Below are 19,499 nucleotides of genomic sequence, written 5' to 3' on the forward strand. Positions count from 1 at the left end.
GTAAGATCAGGCTCTCATGTGTCCAGCTCTGTGTCTGTGAAGAGTGACTGGTCAAAAGAAAACCCACCAAACTTCAGTGAGGAAACTCCAACTACTGAAAGGTATTTGATGTGTTTTGTATTGTATGAAACTATCTAATTTCTCCACTGTAAGATCAGGCTCACATATGTTCAGCTCTTTATCATGTAAATTAATGTTAGTGTAAATATTTGTCAATAGTATTTACTTATTTTTCTATTAGATATCTAATTCTCACAAAGATAATTTACAAACTGCCTGCTCCCTTTCAGCTGCTGAAAGGTATTTAATTTGGTTTGTGTTACAGCATAGCATTAGCTAATTTCTCTACTAGAAAATGACACAATAAATCACACACTTTCTGCTTCCTGATACATTGAACTGTATTTAGAGTTTCTTTCCAGTAATACAGTTACACAGGCAGCCATTAGGGAACATAAATTCACTGTGGAAAATAGATTTTGGAATCAAACATGAATCTATCCACAGAAATTATCATTTTTAACATTAAACCTTTTCAAATGAGACTGAATAATCTCCTGTAGTAAAATGTTTTTTTTTTTTTGGTCTGTTCTTTGTGTCATTAGTGTAAGATCAGGCTCTCATGTGTTCAGCTCTGTGTCTGTGAAGAGTGACCGGTCAAAACAGGGCCCACCAAACTTCAGTGAGAAAACTCCAACTACTGAGAGGTATTTATGTGTTTTGTATTGTATGACACTAGCTAATTTCTCCACTGTATGATCAGGCTCACATATGTTCAGCTCTTTATCATGGAATTTTAGTGTTAGTGTAAATATTTGTCATTAGCTTTTACTTATTTTTCTATTAGATATCTAATTCTCACTAAGATGATTTACAAACTGCCTGCTGCATTTAGGTTTTCAAAGCACTGCTAAGACCATGAGCAAATAAGTCTGAAATTGATTATTTGTAATACACATGTAACTTTGCTGCACTGACAACTTCTGTACAATATATTAAAATACCCACTGTCACTACAAAATGCATAAATTCAAAAGAAAAAGCTTAAAAAACTTAAACTTAAAAAGAACCTTCTCTTTTACAGAATTAACTTATAGCTGCACCATTAACAGCTGATGCTTGGTCTTTGTCTTTAATAAAAAAAATGTCAAGAGATTTCTCTAATATTTTGCCTAACCGCATTTCATTTTATTGACCATTTTAACAGGCTGCAATGTGAGACATTAGATCCAGACTTCCAGATTAACAGGAACCACAAGAATTTCACAGACAAACTCCCTGAAATCTTCCAGGTAGGAAAAATATTTTCATAAATGTTTGTATTTATAAGAAACAGATTGATTACTGGACAATGTTTCTCGTTTCTTTTTACAAATATTTTTAATTACTGATTATATCATTTGGACCAAATATGGATGTAGAATTGGTTAATTGTTTTTCATTTTGCTTTGTTTGTAGGATCTTGAAAACAAAATAATACATTTTTTAAAGAATGAGCTGGAAATGTTTAAGAAAATATTACAAAAAGAGAACATGCAACATTTTGTGAAGGACTTTAATGAGAACAGATGCAGTATGAAAGAAGCAGCTCTTGATCTCACACTCTACTTCCTGAGAGAGATGAAGCAAGATAAAGCTGCTAATACTCTAGAAGGTAAGATACTCTGCTAGCTGCTTCCAGTCCTGTGTCAATGTTTCCTCTTCCACAATCACTGTTATGACTCATATGTTGTTCATATCATGTGTTCATAACCTGCCCTGTTTCTTCCAATGACAGACTTCCTTTAGACTTCCACACTCTGTTCTGCACATAACGAACCCTGAGACTAAACATTCACTATATTTTATTGTTGTGTTTAGATGAGCTGACTTTCCTTCATCAGCTAAAATGCAGCCTAAAGAAGAAATATCAGTGTGTGTTTGAAGGAATTGCAAAGCAAGATGACCCTACACTTTTGAATAACATCTACACAGATCTCTATATCACTCAGGGTTGTAGCGAACAGGTCAATACTGAACATGAGGTAAGACAGATTGAAGTTGCTTCCAGACGTCATGAATCACAGGAAATACAGGTTGAATGCAAACATTTGTTTGAAGCACCTGAACAAGACAAGCAGATCAGAACTGTACTGACAAAAGGAGTTGCTGGCATCGGAAAATCAGTCTCTGTGCAAAAGTTTGTTCTGGATTGGGCCGAAGGAAAAGAAAATCAAGATATTAGCTTCATATTTCCACTTCCATTTAGAGAGATGAACTTAAAGGAGAAAGAAAAACTAAGTTTGATGGACCTTATAACTCAGTTTTTCCCAGAGATAAAAGGATTAAACCTTGAAAAGAGGGGTAATTTCAAATTTCTGTTAATCCTTGATGGTTTGGATGAATGTCGTCTTCCTCTGAACTTTGATAGTAATGAGACTTGGTGCGATGTTTCATCACCAGTCTCTCTGGATGTAATCTTGACAAACCTCATAAAGGGAAATCTGCTTCCTTCTGCTCTCATCTGGATCACCACCAGACCAGCAGCTGCCAGTAAGATTCCTCCTGACTGTATCGACCGGCTGACAGAGATACGAGGATTCAATGATGCACAAAAGGAGGAGTACTTCAGAAAAAGAATCACAGATGAGAATCTGGCCAAAGAAATCATCGATCATGTTAAACAATCAAAGAGTCTCTTCATCATGTGCCACATCCCAGTCTTCTGCTGGATTTCAGCCACTGTTCTCCAGAACATTTTAGAGGCGAAAAGACATAATGTTGTGAAAAACAATCAGGCTGATGATGCCTCCAAAACACTGCAGGAGTCAAATACTGAAGACACTCCCAAGACTCTGACACAAATGTACACACACTTTCTCAGATTTCAGATCCAGCAGAGTAGACGAAAGTATGATGGAGAATATACACCAGATGTTTCCTGGGATAAAGATGCCATTTTTTCACTGGGGAAACTGGCATTTCATCAGCTGGAAAGAAACAATGTGATCTTCTATGACACAGATCTGGAAGCCTGTGGTATTGATGTCTATAAGGCATCAGTGTATTCAGGCATGTGTACCCAGATCTTTAAGGAGGAAACTGGGATTGTTCTTGGTACCATGTACTGCTTTGTTCACTTGAGCATTCAAGAGTTTATTGCAGCTCTTTATGCACATCTCTTTATAAACATAAAGAAGAGAAGTATATTTGTTCATGAGTCTACAGAACAGGAAAACAAAAGTGAAACCATGATTGATTTGCTCAAGACTGCAGTGGACAAGGCACTAGAGAGTGATAATGGACATCTGGATCTTTTTCTTCGATTCCTCCTTGGTTTGTCACTCCAGTCTAATCAGCGACTCTTACAGGGTCTGTTGACACAGCAAAATGGAAATGACCAAAGCAAAAAGGAAATAGTTCAGTACATCAAGCAGAAATTTGAAGCTAATCTGTCTCCAGAGAGATCCATCAATCTGTTCTACTGCCTGAATGAACTGAACGACAAAACTCTGGTAAAAGACATTCAGACCCACCTTAGCAAAGGAAGTCTCTCATCTGCTGATCTTTCACCTGCCCAGTGGTCTGCTTTGGTCTTTGTGTTGTTGACATCAGAGGAGGAGCTGGAGGAGTTTGAGCTTCGGAAATTCAAGAAATCAGACGAGTGTCTCATTAGACTATCAGCAGTCATGAAAACCTCCAAAAGAGCTCTGTAAGTTCATTTTTTAAAAATAATTACTGATTTTTTTTAGTCCAAAAAAAAATAAGAAATGGGAAATGAGAGAAATATGAAATGTCATGAAAATCTTGTTGTTCTGGAAAATTATTTAGAAATATTTGTGTTTTTCTTAAGCTGAGAATGAAGAGTTTTGTTCTTGAAACTATTGTTAGTAGCAGAAAGTGCTCTGTTTAAGGATGCTGAGGTTTGAAGAAAAGAGAAAAGCATTTTGAAAGATGATAGTCAGTCCATCAAATGTCCACTCAGATGTCTGCAGTAAATGTCAACAGATAATCAGCTAACCATGGAACTAACACTTTCAACTGTATAATTAATTGTAATTAAAGCTATAGATACTATTTTTATTTATTATTTATATTTAACAATTGCATTTAATCTAATGATTCTGTAATCTTATTTCTGTTGTAGGCTAAATGATTGTGGCTTAACAGACAAAAGCTGTTCAGCTCTGGCTACAGTTCTTGGAGCAGATACTAGTCTGAAAGAGCTAAACATGAGCAATAATAATCTGCAGGATTCAGGATTGAAGCTGCTCTGCACTGGACTGGGAAATATGGAGTGTCATTTGGAGATACTGATGTAAGTTGTGTGACAGTAAACCAAAATTGAGCTTAACAAAAACATAAGGTGAAACCCAGACTTTGATAATGAACAAGACTGTATGTTGTGCATCGAGATTCTTTTATATTTACTAGGGATACTCTGATCAGGATTTTTGCAGCCGATACCGAGTACCGATTTCGCTTCATGGTGATCAGCCGATACCAATGCCGATTCCGATGCTTTGAGATTTATGTAACTGATATGTAATCTCTCTGATCAACATTCATCTATTTTCAGATAAAGTATTATTACAGATGTTGCTTTTGTTATATATATATATTTTTTTTTATGTAATGTAATATAACTATTGTTTAAACAGAGTAATAAATCACTCATTATACAGTTAACATTTTAATATGCCTTTAAAATTGGGTTTATACCTAAGGTGCGCAATTATTTTCAGGGAAGCGCATGGCGAACGTAGTTCCATGCAGCTTTTGACCGCATTACGTGTCCATATCACTTCGCCACACTTAATTACAGTTATTTAAAAATTCCTTACAACCTAACAGAGTTTCACTTTTATTAGAGCCGGTGCTGCTGATGATCAGTATTGAGGGATGCACAGACACGAGTCTAATCTCTCTCTATACGTCTCACAGTGGCTCGTGCTTAAGTGCCGAATCAGGTTAGTGGTATTAAATGTTTTAGGCAATGCTCTTGCAAGCGAGATTTCTTTGACAGTATTTCTTTGCCATAGTAGTTAATTCATGTCCGCACGCATCATGTACGCCCTCACGCGTTGATGTTATCAAATTGCGATCGGTGAGATCAACCAATTTAGTGAGTACCGATTGAGTCGTAAAAAGTGATTATTGGCCAATGCTAATCGATCGGAGCATCCCTAATATTTACACATGCCATGGTGTTCTTTTTCTAATTTGGTTTGTCATTGACACTTTCCTAAGCCAATTTGTTGTGATATACCATTTAAAATATGCATTTGGTAATGTTCAAAATAGGTAGAACTTATTTTGCATTTGATTGTACATTTTTATGTATTATGATATAAATCTGTTATTCGTAAAAGATCTGTATTTTCATGTTGTCTAAAGGCTCATCATAATTTTAATTAATTAAAATCATTAATTATAATCCTGAAGCTTAAACAATTTAACATCAATTTATTAAAAGTAAAAAAAAATATGTTTAGGGCCCTATGGAATGTTTTATTTTTCCAACCTTTTGTTTTATTGTTACCAAATTCTGTGTTTTAGCATTTCTAATTATTTGAAAACATAAAACATAAGTTTAATGTGTTCTTACAATAGCCTTATGATTTTTTCCCCCTCAGAAATTCTGTGTTGTGTATATTTTTCTGTTGATCAAATTAAGGCATAAAACATTAATTTTATTTATCTTTTATTATTGGAAATTTATTTTGTGGGCAAATAAAAGGGATTTAATATTACATTTGGAACATTGAAGAAATATTGTATGATTATTCCCAGTTGTGTAACTTTTAAAACTTGGGTGGGACACTTTTCTTTTTTCCATTGTGTTTTTACCTTTATTATTATTATAGGACAGTATTAGGCCTGTAAATCTTTAAGTCAGTGAAGATATGCATAGATATGTAAAAAACATTCATACTCCAAAACAGTCTAGTGTTAAAATTTTTATTAGGTGTGTTGGAGGTTTTGGGTTTTATCTGCCCATGTCTAATTTTTTCCCTCTTATTAAAATCAGATATGTTAATTAGTAATCGAATAGGCAGAGCAGGCACACAATTTCTGTTTTGTGCAATGATTAGAGTCTCTGCAATGTTTAAGCCACTGGTTCTTAATTCCAGTCCTAGCATTCCCCCGCTCTGAATGTCTAATTGACGGAATATCCTGTGATGTCCACTTTGCAGGGCACTTACAGTCGAATAGAACAAACAGCTGAAGCAACAAGAGAAACATACAAGATGTGCAGAGCGGGGTACACAAGGACTGGAATTGAGAACTGCTGGTTTAAACAATAGATTGAAGTCCTAGTGTGTGAGACTGTGCAAGAGCTACAAGAGAATGTTTTGTCACTAAAACCATTGCAGAAAATATTCAGATCCTTTAAAAAAAGAGCTACAATTTATTTCCCAAGTTAAAAAAAAAATAGTAATAATAATAGTCTGTTCAAAGTTTTTTCTCAAATATGTCATGACAAAATGAGATACAGTACCAAACATTTTCTCTGTAGAAACATTTGACTCTTATTATGTCAGTGACTTCATCCAGTATTTAGATTTTTGTACTAGAAGTGAATGCAAAATAGTGCATATTTAGTATTAAACATGTCTTTATTGAGAAAATATAGAAGACAACAGAAAAAAACTTCTGTGAAGACAATTTTTAACTATCCCCCCGCCCTCCCACCCTCAGGATCCACATGTTCCATTACACAGGGCAAAATAAAATAAAATGTAGTAATAATAATAATAATAGTAATAAATAAATAAATAAACAAAAGGGAAAGTAAATTTTGTTACACATGGGCTAAGGCAGACAAATATTACCACATCAAATAAAGCACATCACATTTGCATTAATCACTGGATTGAGAGGAATCTAGCATTCCTTGTATTACTATCTCGTTGTTTTCAAGGAATTGTATAAAAAGGTCCCATATTTTATAGTAATCTTTCAGTTTACCCTTAGTACTGTATGTCAGTTTTTCCAAAACAATACAGTGTGATAAATCTTTTAACCAATGATCAATTGATGGACCTTCTATTTTCTTCCAATAAAATGCAATTGACCGTCTTGCGAGAACTAAACAGATGTCTATCATTTTCATTTGATGTTTTGATACTGATATACCAACAGGAATAAGACCTAGCACACATATTTCAGGAGTCATTGGAACAGGTTTTAAAATTATTGAAGATACTAATATCATCACTTTTTCCCAGAATGTCCGAATAACCTCACATTTCCAAACACAGTGAAAAAACGTTCCCTTATATTTTTGGCATTTAAAGCAAACATCTGGAATATTATGGTTAAATTTGTTCAACTTTTCAGGTGTAATATAAGTGCGCATTATCCAATTGTACTGGAGCAGTTTAAATCTGGTATTGATTGACACATTCTGGGCTCTGACACCTATTTCACTCCATTCTGAATCTGAAAGATCGTACTGTAAATCGGTACACCAAGCAACTCTCTTAGATTCGGATGATTCTTTAGAAGTATTGACAAATTTACAATAAAGCAACTTAATTTTGTTTGTACTAAGTTCTTCATTTAACATAACTTGTTCTAATTCTGTTTGCATTGGTCTGGACATTGAATAATGTTGCTTGACTCTGATGTAATTGCAAACTTGTAAATATTTGAAGAAGTGTGTCATAGGAATTCCAAATTTATCCTTAAGTTTGTTAAAAGACATGAGTGTATCTCCCTCGAACAAGTCACCGATCTTTTGAATACCCTTTAATGCCCATTGTTTGAAGCCAGAATCATTTTTCCCTGGACTGAAGTCCTTGTTTCCCCAGATAGGAGCAAAGTAAGAAAGAGACGGGACTTCTCCCAATGTACGCTGTGCTTCATTCCAAACTATTAAAGTATTCTTAACAAATGGATTTTTGGTATCCTTTTTCAGATTCTTGTATGAGTCCGAGTACAAATATGAAGCCATGTTCATATATTTTGCAGTCATCAATTCTATTTGTACCCAGGGTAATTGTGGTTGCAAAGAAAACCAGTAGGTAGCTAATTGGGCAGACCAATAGTACCACTGCAAATTAGGCAGACGCAGACCCCCTCTGTCATATGGAAGATATAGTAGCGTTAGGCGTAGTCTTGCCCGTCTGTTATTCCAAATAAATTTAGTACATTTTTTATTCATACTAGGAAAAAAACCTGATGGAGGTGGAAGTGGTATAGAACGAAATAGATACAGGAATTTGGGGATGATATTCATCTTAATAATGTTTATACGACCAATCAAGGAAACTGGTAGGGATGACCATCTATCTAAGGATTCTCTAACTTTTGTTATGACTGGATTATAATTAGCAGGTATTAACTTATCAATTGTAGGAGTGATCATTACTCCTAAATATTTAAAACCATTTATTGTATTAATAAAGGGGTGTTTTATTGGTGGGTTATGTCTTTCTTGAGTGTTTAAGAAAAGTATTGATGATTTAGTATTATTAATTTTATAGCCAGAGAACTTTCCAAATCTATCGATCAATTTAAGCAATGCTGGGATGGATCTTTCAAGCTTTGTGAGAAAAAGGATAGTATCATCTGCATAAAGAGCTATTCGATGTTCACGATCTTCAATTTTTATGCCCTTGATGATAGGACTACTTCTAATAGCGACTGCTAAGGGCTTTAATGCTAAAATGAATAGCATTGGTGACAAAGGGCATCCTTGTCGTGTGCCTCTATATATATTAAAAGGTTTTGATATTATTCTATTGGTTCTCACTTCCACTGTTGGTTTAAAATATAAAATATTAACCCATTGTAAGAATGAGTCTCCAAAACCGAAACGAGCTAAAGTATTTTTCATATAATGCCACTCCACCCTATCAAACGCTTTTTCTGCGTCGAGTGATAGGATACATGAATCAGTGGTTTCCTTTTCCATATGTAAAATATTTAGGACTCGTCTAATATTGTGAGTAGTCTGGCCATCCTTAATAAATCCATTTTGGTCAGTGCCTATAACAGATGGAAGACATTTTTCTAATCTTAACGCTAGAATTTTGGCAATGATCTTCGCATCTGTGTTAAGCAAGGAAATTGGTCTGTATGACTCACATTTGTTAGGAGGTTTATCAGGTTTCAAAATTAAAGTTATTAAGGCTGTTCTCAGTGTGGGTGGTAGATAACCATTTTGAAATGACTCTTCATACATTTCTTTCAGGGGACCAACTAATTTGTCTTTAAATAATTTGTATATGTCAATTGGTAGACCATCAGGGCCAGCTGTTTTACCATTCTTTAGTTTTGTTATGGATTCTAAAATTTCACTTTCCTCTAGTATATTGTCTAAATTGTTTTTGTCTTCTTCAGATATAAGTGGAATCTGTAAATCATTAAGGAACTGATCTTGGTCTTCAATATAATGTTCTGATTCAGTTTTATATAAATCTTTATAAAATGATACAAAAATATTATTTATTTCTAAAGGGTCGGATATTAGCTCTCCATTTTCATTTTGAATATTATTAATAGCCTTTTCTGTATCTAGCTTTTTAATCTGCCATGCTAGCAACTTCCCTGCTTTTTCTCCCTGTTCATAGAATGATTGCTTTAATCTTATTAAGCTATTTTCCGCTTTTGTTATGGTAAGGGCGTTGTATCGGGCCCTAAGTTTAATAAGTTTGTTGTTTATTTTTCCTGAATTATTTGAATATGTCTTTTCTTCTTCCATTTTAATTTCTTTTTCCAGTATGTTTATTTCTAATTTGAATTTATTAGATTTTGAACTTGTATAGGAAATTATCTGACCTCGTAAATATGCCTTGAAAGCTTCCCACCTTATAGCAGCTGATGTTTCATCTTTATTTTCTTTAAAAAAACTGTCTATCTGTTCCTCTAGAAATTTTATAAAATCTGGATCATGTAACCATCTTGGATGTAGACGCCAGCGATAAATTCCATTCATACTTCCTTCTGTCTTATAAATTAATGAAACAGGGCCATGGTCAGAGATAACAATCGGTTCATATTGACACGTTGTTATTCTTGAAAATAGGTTATTAGAAATCAAAAAGTAGTCAATACGAGAATGTCCCTTTGTCACTGTAGAGCAGCATGAATATGTTCTTTTACTAGGATTTAGTCTCCTCCATGGGTCGCACAGGTTTAATTCTTTAATGTAGTCCCCTATCTTTTTCCTAGATTGTGTGTGTGTTGTATCTGAACATGTTGAGCGGTCAAGATTGGGAGATATTGTACAATTAAAATCTCCAGCCATTATTAGCTTTCCTGGTAAGGAGGCCTTGAATTATTATATACCGCCCAGCTGTATCTTGTAAAATTTGAGATATTTGAAATGGAACCAATTTGTGTATTAAAATCATAACCCCCCTGGAATTAGGAGAATATAAAGCTGAATAAAGCTGACCTTTCCAACGTCTTTGTATTGGTGTCGTATCATTTGAAGATATGTGACATTCTTGTAGGAATACAATTGAAGGGTTAAGCTGATTAATTTTCGTCATTACTTGCTTAATTTTAGTTATTTTCCCCAAGCCTCTCACGTTCCATGTTATTAATTTTAGTTCTAAGTTAGAACCATTTATTTTATTAATTCCCATATTAGTGCCCATTTGGTATTATAATTCTGTTTCCCAGCCTGATTAAAATAAAGTATAGTTTGCCCTGTAACTGAAGAAAAGTAAAATACCCTTAGAATGCTTCTCCTAGCACTGGCACCCCGAACTCGCCAGTGCTGTACCCACCATAACACATAAATGAAAAGTTCAACACTTTGTATCACCGATCCTTCTGCAAGGAGCAGCATAACGTGGAACATAGGTAATAACTCTGTTCGGTACTCCCACTGACAAACGACTTATCACAATAAGTATAATTATCAACAGCCTATGGTAATAACCAAAATAACCATGAGTATCGATATTGCACCGGATTTCCCTAGTATTGCCGGATGTTTGAAAAAGAACAAAGAAATTAGTAGAATAAAATAAATTAAGAGCAAAATAAATTTGGAATCCATACCCAACGCTTCATATTAAGTTTCATTAAGATCCATCTCCCTCTAGATATTAACCTCAAATACCTTATCAAACTTGAGAGGGGAAAGTCCAGTACGTGACAGTTACTTCGTGTCCTTTATTTTGCTAATGAAATTTTCTACCTCCGCTGGACTCTCAAAGATGCGTTCTCGTCCTGCATGAGTGATGCGTAGTTTCGCGGGAAAGATGATTCCATATCTGATGTCGATGTCTTTGAGTTTCTGCTTCACTTCGTAGTATTTTCGTCTTTTCAGGTGTGTTTCTCTGGCGATGTCCTGAAAAAACTTCACTTCTCTTTCATCATATGTGATTTTCCCCTTTACGCGTATGGTTTGTAGCACTTTGTCTTTGTCTTTTGAGCTCAGAAAGCGCACAATGAGTATTCTGGGGGTGTTTCGGTCACGGCGGTCCTGTAGTCGGTGAGCTCTTTCAATGGTTATCGGGCCGGAGAACTTATCAGGTCCCAGCACCTCCGGAAGCCATTTTTCAATAAAACCCACCGCGTCCGAGCCCTCGACGCCTTCGGGTAGGCCAACGATGCGCACATTATTACGACGACTTCTATTTTCCTGGTCTTCCAGTTTTTCTCCAAAAGATTTTACCTGTTGTTGAAGACTATCTACAGTGCGCTGTAATCCAGACACCTGGTCCTCAGTGTCGCTAATCCGTTGCTCCGCCGTTGTCAGTCTGTTGGAGAATTCCTTGACTTCTTGTTTAACCTCCTGTATTCCGGACAGAATTCCTGTCAGTTGGACTGAGAAATCTTCTCTCATGCTTGCAATTGCGCTCATAATGTTGCTTTCTTCCTTTTTGCTAGTATTTGCGTTGGGTTCTTTACTCTCGTGCATCGCGTTAGCTGGATGAGCTGAGTCTGTATTTGAATCATCTTGGTTTCCTTGTTTCTTCTTCAATGTACGCGATGTCATTCTGTATAGATGGTGCTCACTCAAACTTTAATATAGCTGTTCAATTTCAGAATTTAATTTGGCTGTTTAAGAAAGATATTGCCGAATGTAGTTGGAGCGTGAAAACGTACGTCTGTTCAGCACGCCGCCATGTTGAGCCCTCCAAATAGTGCATATTTAATGAAATAATGCGTAATTTGCATGTTTAAACCTAACATTTTAGAAATTTGTAATACAGAATATGTTTGCAATTAATAATGTATTCAATCAACTGGGTAAGTGAGGTGATAACTATTAGTCTTTTTTTTTTTACCTGTTCCCCAGGAGTTAATTTTGTTTTCTTTAAAGCATGAGATCACAATGGAAGTAATTCGATTGCTATAGAGAAAATTAAATTAAATTAAATTTGACCTTCAAGGGGAGCAGGGCACCCCCTAATATAATAAAACTTCCAAGAGTCTGGCTTCTATACTTTCTTCCATGCAGTCTGGGTATCTTTTTGGAATAGTTATTCATATTTCCATATGGGTAGCAGTATGGGACCGAACTTGCCTACCCCTGCCCTAAATATATCCCTCACACAAGACTTTCTGCGGTTTTAGACCTTTAAAAAACTTTGTTTTGAAGGAATTCTGAGCTGCTTTCCAAATAAAAAAAATGTCCCATCAATGTCATAATTTACTAGTCTTGCTATCCTTGTGAGGATTTTTGGTCTCCATAAAAAAAAAAAAACATTTAAAACTTGACAAAAAGTAGTATTTGAGAATGTCTGAATATATACCCAAATCCATAACCTAATAAAAGTAAGCAATTACGTCTAAAACATCAAGCTGCTCTTGAAGCATCTTGGAGATGTTGCTACAGTTCTTCTGGATTTAAGGCTGTTTCACACTGCGCACAATGCGAAAAAGCAAATTGCCAACGAGCGGTGCTTTCAATTTCATCAACTTCTGCTAATGCAATGCATTTTCTCCCAGATATGTATCTTGTATATGGATTTAACATCATCCGCTGCTCAATATACAGCATTAAATTATGATAAATAAAGTTTGGTTTCACACTAGAACTATCTATAATGTTCAACAATACATCTTAAAATATAATAGATGAACATCTAGCATCAAGCCATATTTGAAAATATAAGGATCTATTGTTTCAATTCAAAATCGTCATTGTGCCAAATGTTTGCGTTCAGTGTGAAAAGGCCTTTAGTCTGTCTAAGTTTGTATAAATAAAATATATTTCTGTTTAGGGATTTCATTGTTTAGGTCATTTCTAGAATAACTGATTAATCATCTGAATGTGACATTTTCATTCTGGTTCTAGGCTTTCAAACTGCAGTATCACTGAAGAAGGTTATAAAGCTCTGGCTTCAGCTCTGAGATCAAACCCTTCACACCTGATAGAGCTGGATCTCACAGGAAATGCTCCTGGACAATCTGGAGTGAAGGAGCTCAGTGATTTACTACAGGATCCAAACTGTCAACTCAAGACACTGAGGTGAGACCTGATCAAATAATGTTACATAAATAAATGTGTAATTTATTAATTGTTTTAGCTATACAATAATCTGGACAATTTGTTGCAACAGAATGATTATATCAGATGCTGCAGGTTTTGTTGTACTGATGATCAAAGTAAGATTACTTTCGTGAAGAAAACAAAGACGAATATATTTGATCAAAAAACATTTTCGTAAACTGAAATAAAAATAAAAACATCAAAATAAATGAAAAACTAAAACGAAACGAAACTAGCAACAGTTATTGAAAAACTAACTGAAAGAAAATAATAATTATAAAAAAAAACATCAAGTTCTCACCCCATGGCGGAAAAATAATAAAGAATGCGACCTCTTTTCTAAATGACGACTCCCCTTGTCTATTAAACCTTTGATAACTTCTTACCAGAACTTTCAAATCTGTATTTGCACTGCCGCTGACACAGAGAGAGCAGTCATCATGTTTAGGTAAGAAACGGCTTCACAAACATTTTTCATATTTCAAATGCCCAGTAATTCATATTGTCACAGCAATACTGGGATTAAAGATCATAGTTTTGATATAAACATTGATGCCAATGGTAGAGATCAAAATACGTAGAGCATGTCATCTTTTTAAAGTAATGTTTGTGTCAGTTGTATTGTTTCACGACTAGGTAGAAACAAGTAACTGTTGAAAAGTGAAAGATTCGTTCAAAAACCCTGATTCATCCAGTAATTTTTTTATGAGCGGTCTATGATTGCATGTTTATGATTCATTTAAACCACTTTTTCATAAATTTAATATTAAAAATTGGTGTAATAAATACATTATATTTTAAATACATGTAGCATGTATTAAAATGTTTAATAATTCATTCAAATGAATTCAACACTTTTAAATAGACTGCAGCAATTAATATTTGCTTAGTTTCAAACTGTGGGGAAATCATCATCTGTATTTGATCTCCACAAAACTAAAACTAAACTATACTAAACCTAAAAAGAAATGTGTTCACAAAATAAAAATGAAACTAAAACTAAGAAAATTGTTAATGAAACTAATAAAAAACTAAACTAAATTTTTGTAAATTCAATGTAGTTATATACTATATGTTGGGCTGATAAAACTAACCATTTCTGTCAGGGCCACTGTCATCAAACATGATTGACAAAATAATTTAGCATACACTTTGGATTGGCAGTATGGTTTTGTTCTGGGCAAAACAGAAGAGGGGTCCAGTAAGGGTCCGGTGATGTCCTTCAGATGAGCCAGAACCAGTTTTTCAAATGACTACATGACCACAGATGTTAGCGCCACAGGTCTGTAGTCGTTAAGCCATGTTATCTTGTGTTTTTTTGGAAATGGGATAATTGTGGAGCGTTTGAAGCAGGCAGGGACTTCACATGACTCCAGAGACCTGTGAAAAGATGGGGGCCAGCTCGTCAGTGCAGGTTTTCAGAAAGGCTGGCGTCACACCGTCTGGGCCTGGTGCCTTTCTTCTTTTGTTCTGCCTGAAGACCTGGCACACATCATCTTCGCTAATTTGAAGTGGAGGAGGGGGTAGAGTTGGTTGCTGGAGGTGGTAATGGTTGTGTGAAGAGATTGTGAGAAGGGGTGTCAGGGGTTTTGAATCTACAATAAAACTCATTCAGGTCTTCAGCAAGTTATTGATTCACCTCTGTGCTTGGGGATGGTGTCTTGTATTTTGTGATGGCTTTCATACCTTTCCACACTGAACAAGGATCATTCAAAGTTAACTGATCTTCTAACCTTTTTGCATTGGTCCTTTTAGCCACTCTAATCTCTTTATTCAGTGTGTTCCTGGTCTGGTTGTACAAGACTCTATTCTATCCCCTTTTCTGTAGGCATCCTCTTTGGCTCGACAAAGATGTCTGAGTTTTTCTGTAAATCACGCTGTCCGGTATAGCCAGGTTTCTGTGAAGCACAGAGCAGCAGAATGTGAGAAATCCTTATTTGTCCAGGAGAGCAGAAGGGCTTCGTCCGTTTTGTTGGGTAGAGAGCGGAGATTTGCCAGATGTATGCCAGGCAGCAGCATCCTAAATCCACGCTGACAAAGCTTCATGAGCGTGCCGGCACGCTTTCCCCTCTTCCGTGTCCTGAAGCATTTGATCAGCTCCGCCAACTACGATGCTCAGCAAAACATCCGAATAATCAAATATATATGTATATTATGAAGAGCTTCCAAGAAGGAATCAGCGTCGCCCTGGCAACAAACGGCACACACCTGCACGTCATCACCGCGGGTTGATTGGTCCCAGCTGCACCGCATCAACCACAGCCCTTTTAAGCAGCACATGCTGAGACAAACAGACAGACTCTGGTCTCGAGCCGAATGCAACGCTGGTCTAACTTCTTTCTCTTGTTCTCCCACCAGAAAGCAGCGACTGACCGATCAGCCCACTTTATGTTTGGAGTATGATCGGACTTCCACTTTCACCAGGATTGAGCAACGAGCACTTGAAGCACCAGCCACCCTGAGCACCACTCACCGGGTCACTGTCTTTCACCATATTTATTTGATTATAAATAAATCCACCCTCCGGGGCCTTGTTTTCACCAGCCTGCCTTGTCGAGTGTCACAGTGGTGGAGAATGTGGGCAGATTTGTGAAGTATCACCAGCAAGTTCACCTCCCAGCCCGTAATTTTTGGGCCCAGCCCCCGAAGCAGATGTGACAGTGGAGGGGAAACGTTTCCGGGCCATACTGGACTCAGTCAGTGCGGTCACCCTCATTCAGTCGCGGCTGTGCGAAACTCGGAGTGGCCAGAAAACTTACCTGCCAATTACCTGCGTGCATGGGGACACTCGCCAAGTACCCGCCCGTAAAGTCACCATCTCAAATTCCCAAGGCACCTGGCTGGTGGAGGCTGGCCTGGTGAAAGACCTACCGGTGGCCGTACTGCTTGGAAGAGACTGGCCCGGTTTCAAACGTCTTTTCACCACTGTTACTCAGCCTGCCAGCCCCTAGGGGAACCGTCAAAGACAGAGGCGGCCTCGTGGACCCCGTCGCCGCCCAGTCCTGCTCGCCTCCGACTGCAGGAGAGATGGTGAAGTCCCCCTCCCAAAACACTAACCTATACTATGATGTGTATCAACAGGCTGCTGGAGGGGGCTCTTTCGCCAAGGAACAGCGGGAGGACGGCCGACTCTGTTGGGCTCAGGTGTGAGTCATTGACGGGAAAGACGTCCTCCCATGGCCCCATCCTCTCCCGCATTTTGTCGTTGAGAATGGCCTGCTGTACTGTATCCCTTAGCGGAGGGGGGAGGATAAGAAATTGTTGGTTGTGCCACGGAGCAAGACCAAAACCATCCTGGAGCTGGCACATTCCCATCCAATGGCAAGTCACCTTCGGGGCAGCCAACACCACGCAGCGAATCCGCGACCGTTTTTATTGGCCAGGCCTGGAAGCTGAAGTCAAGCGGTTTTGCCAAGCCTGCTAGACGTGCCAGGCCACGTCGCCCAGGACCCCTCCCCCCAGCCCGCACATTCCGCTGCCTATTATCAAGGTGCCCTTCGGCGGATTGGAATGGACATAGTGGGGCCGTTGCCAAAGTCCGCCCGCGCCCATGAATACATCCTGGTCATCGTCGACTACGCCACCCGGTACCCAGAGGCAGTCCCCTGAACCAGGGAACTCCATTCATGTCCCGGCTGATGGCGGACCTCTGCAGGCTGCTGCGGGTGAAGCAGTTGAGGACCACAGTTTACCACCCACAAACGGACGGACTCTTGGAGAGATTCAACCAGAACCTCAAGCAGATGTTGAGACGTGTCGCAGCGGAGGATAAGCGGAATTGGGATCTCATGCTACCCTACGTGGTCTTTGGGATCCGTGAAGTCCCCCAGGCCTCAACTGGCTTCACCCCGTTTGAGCTCCTCTTCGGCCGGCAACCATGTGGCCTCCTTGACGTCGCCAAGGAAGCTTGGGAGCAGCAGCCTGCCCCTCATCGTACCATCGTCGAGCACGTCCGACAGATGAGGGAACGGATTTGACTTTAGTCCGGGAGCACCTGAGCAAGGCCCAGCAAGTGCTCATGACGAGCTTCCATGGAGGAATCAGCATTGCCTTGGCAACAAACGGCACACACCTGCACGTCATCACCACGGGCTGATCGGTCCCAGCTGCACCGCATCAACCACAGCCCTTTTAAGCAGCACATGCTGAGACAAACAGACAGACTCTGGTCTCGGGCTGGATTTAGTCTGTTCTGTTTCTTCAAAACGAACTGGATGATGATGAGAACAGATCTCTGTGTGGAGAACTGGCTGTTGTCAGACTCCTTGTGCAAACAAAAATCTCACTGGTTTATTACAATTAATGGCAACATGTATGTTTGGAAATGTAAACTGATATTTCCAACCGACACACTACAGCAAAATATAGAAATAACTGACTTTAAACCATTTGTAGCTAAAATTCTAGTGGCATAAGACTTTTGCACAGTACTATACGGAACAAAAATATATTACATTGATTTTACTGAAAATAAAAAAAAAGTTACATTTTAGGTGTTCAGTCAGTTTTGACCATAAAGACCACAAGTGTACCTCACAAATGAGGAACATCAGAAGGTTAAAGCTTAACCCTCTGAGGTCGGCCGTCACGCAGGCTTACTTTTTTATGATCAGTGCAAAAGAGACTAAAAATACTCTGTCGGTTTCAATCATACAAATTAGAGCTATACATCACTGGAAACTGTAAAGTTTTTACTTTTATTTGTGCACACTCACATGAACAACAGAATGTTGTGGTTTTTTAGAATAAAGAAAACAAACAGGGTGATTTCTCTGTTTTCTCTGTCTCCGCAAACTGCTTTCAGAAATGCGTCATTTAAATCCTTTAAACTCTGTGTATCCTTGTCACACAAACACAAGACATATCTGCAGAAAGCTTAGAACGTCAATTTTAAAATGATAGAAATCTTATTGAAAACAAACATTATCAGTTTATGTAAGTTTATGAAACCCATGAGAAGTACATTTTTTCCCCTCTTACCTCTGTGTATGCTCAATTTTAAGATTATCGGAGTATTGTAACAAGCAGTTAATAAATTTGTAATATTTCGATCACTTTTGGTTAGTTTATCATGCTAAATTATCGTTTCACGGCTTTGCACAGATGTTTGGAATATCTGCTCTGAATATATATATATATATATATATATATCAGAGGTCGCGTTAACCGAAAATGTTCCGTCATTGACGGAATGTTTTAATCAGTGACGGAAAAATCTGAAGGCTGTCCGTCACTTTGACGGAATACACCACACAGAGGGTGATCTATTGTAATTTGTAACTGTAGTTCCCACCCCTGTCCAGTTGGTGGCAAATGCACTCCAGTGTTCGCTCAGAGCACGTTATCCAGAACAAAAAAGAAACTCTTACGAATCCTTTTGCTATGCGTTTGATTACACCAGTACCCAGTTAAAGGGATAGTTCGAGCATTTAAGACATGAAGTTGTATGCAATCCTTATCAGCAATATAGCGTATACACACTGACCCACACTGCGTTCACCTCCCTGGTCAGAGTTCTGGCCGCTGGAAGTTTTTCAAGAAAGTAGTCACGGTTAGTTTCCGGGGCCTCAAAACTGTGCGTTTTTACGTGAAAAAAATATATGCGTTTCAAAGCTTGATTAATTTACATCACAAAAAACACTCCTGACAAAAATCATACCTCAGTTTTAATCGGCACTATTTTCTTTCCGTTTCCATCAATCCGCGCTGCTGTCAGTTCGCACGTTCCGATCAGCTGTTGATAGCGCGACTCGCTGACAACATGTCTGACTACGAAACTTCTGATGATGAAACCAATTTTAGCACAATGTCAGACGGAACAGAAGATATATATATTTTTATATTAGACCTCGTTTCACGTGATTTCCACAGGAGTCTAAACATCAGATTGTTTACTGTACAGTTTAGACATGGGATCTCCAGTCCTCGTGAGCTACTGTCTTGCTGGTTTTAGTTTTTCTCTGATGCAACACACCTGACTCAAATCAACGGGTAATTAGCAGGCTTGTACAGAATGTCTCATTTGAGAAAGGTGTCCTGTCATAGGAAAACATCG

The 19,499-nt window shown here is 37.8% G+C and overlaps 1 protein-coding gene across 1 annotated transcript; it reads left to right on the forward strand.

Annotated features, from left to right (window-relative positions):
• Positions 1-1,488: 1,488 nt before the first annotated feature.
• Positions 1,489-13,427, forward strand: LOC141339006 (protein NLRC3-like). Its single transcript, XM_073844620.1, has 4 exons — positions 1,489-1,654; positions 1,861-3,691; positions 4,127-4,297; positions 13,250-13,427. The coding sequence occupies exons 1-4, from the start codon at positions 1,504-1,506 to the stop codon at positions 13,425-13,427; spliced, it is 2,331 nt and encodes a 776-aa protein (XP_073700721.1). The 5' UTR covers positions 1,489-1,503.
• Positions 13,428-19,499: the final 6,072 nt, after the last annotated feature.

The sequence above is a fragment of the Garra rufa genome, chromosome 7, assembly GCF_049309525.1.
Source record: "Garra rufa chromosome 7, GarRuf1.0, whole genome shotgun sequence".
NCBI classification, from domain to species: domain Eukaryota; kingdom Metazoa; phylum Chordata; class Actinopteri; order Cypriniformes; family Cyprinidae; genus Garra; species Garra rufa.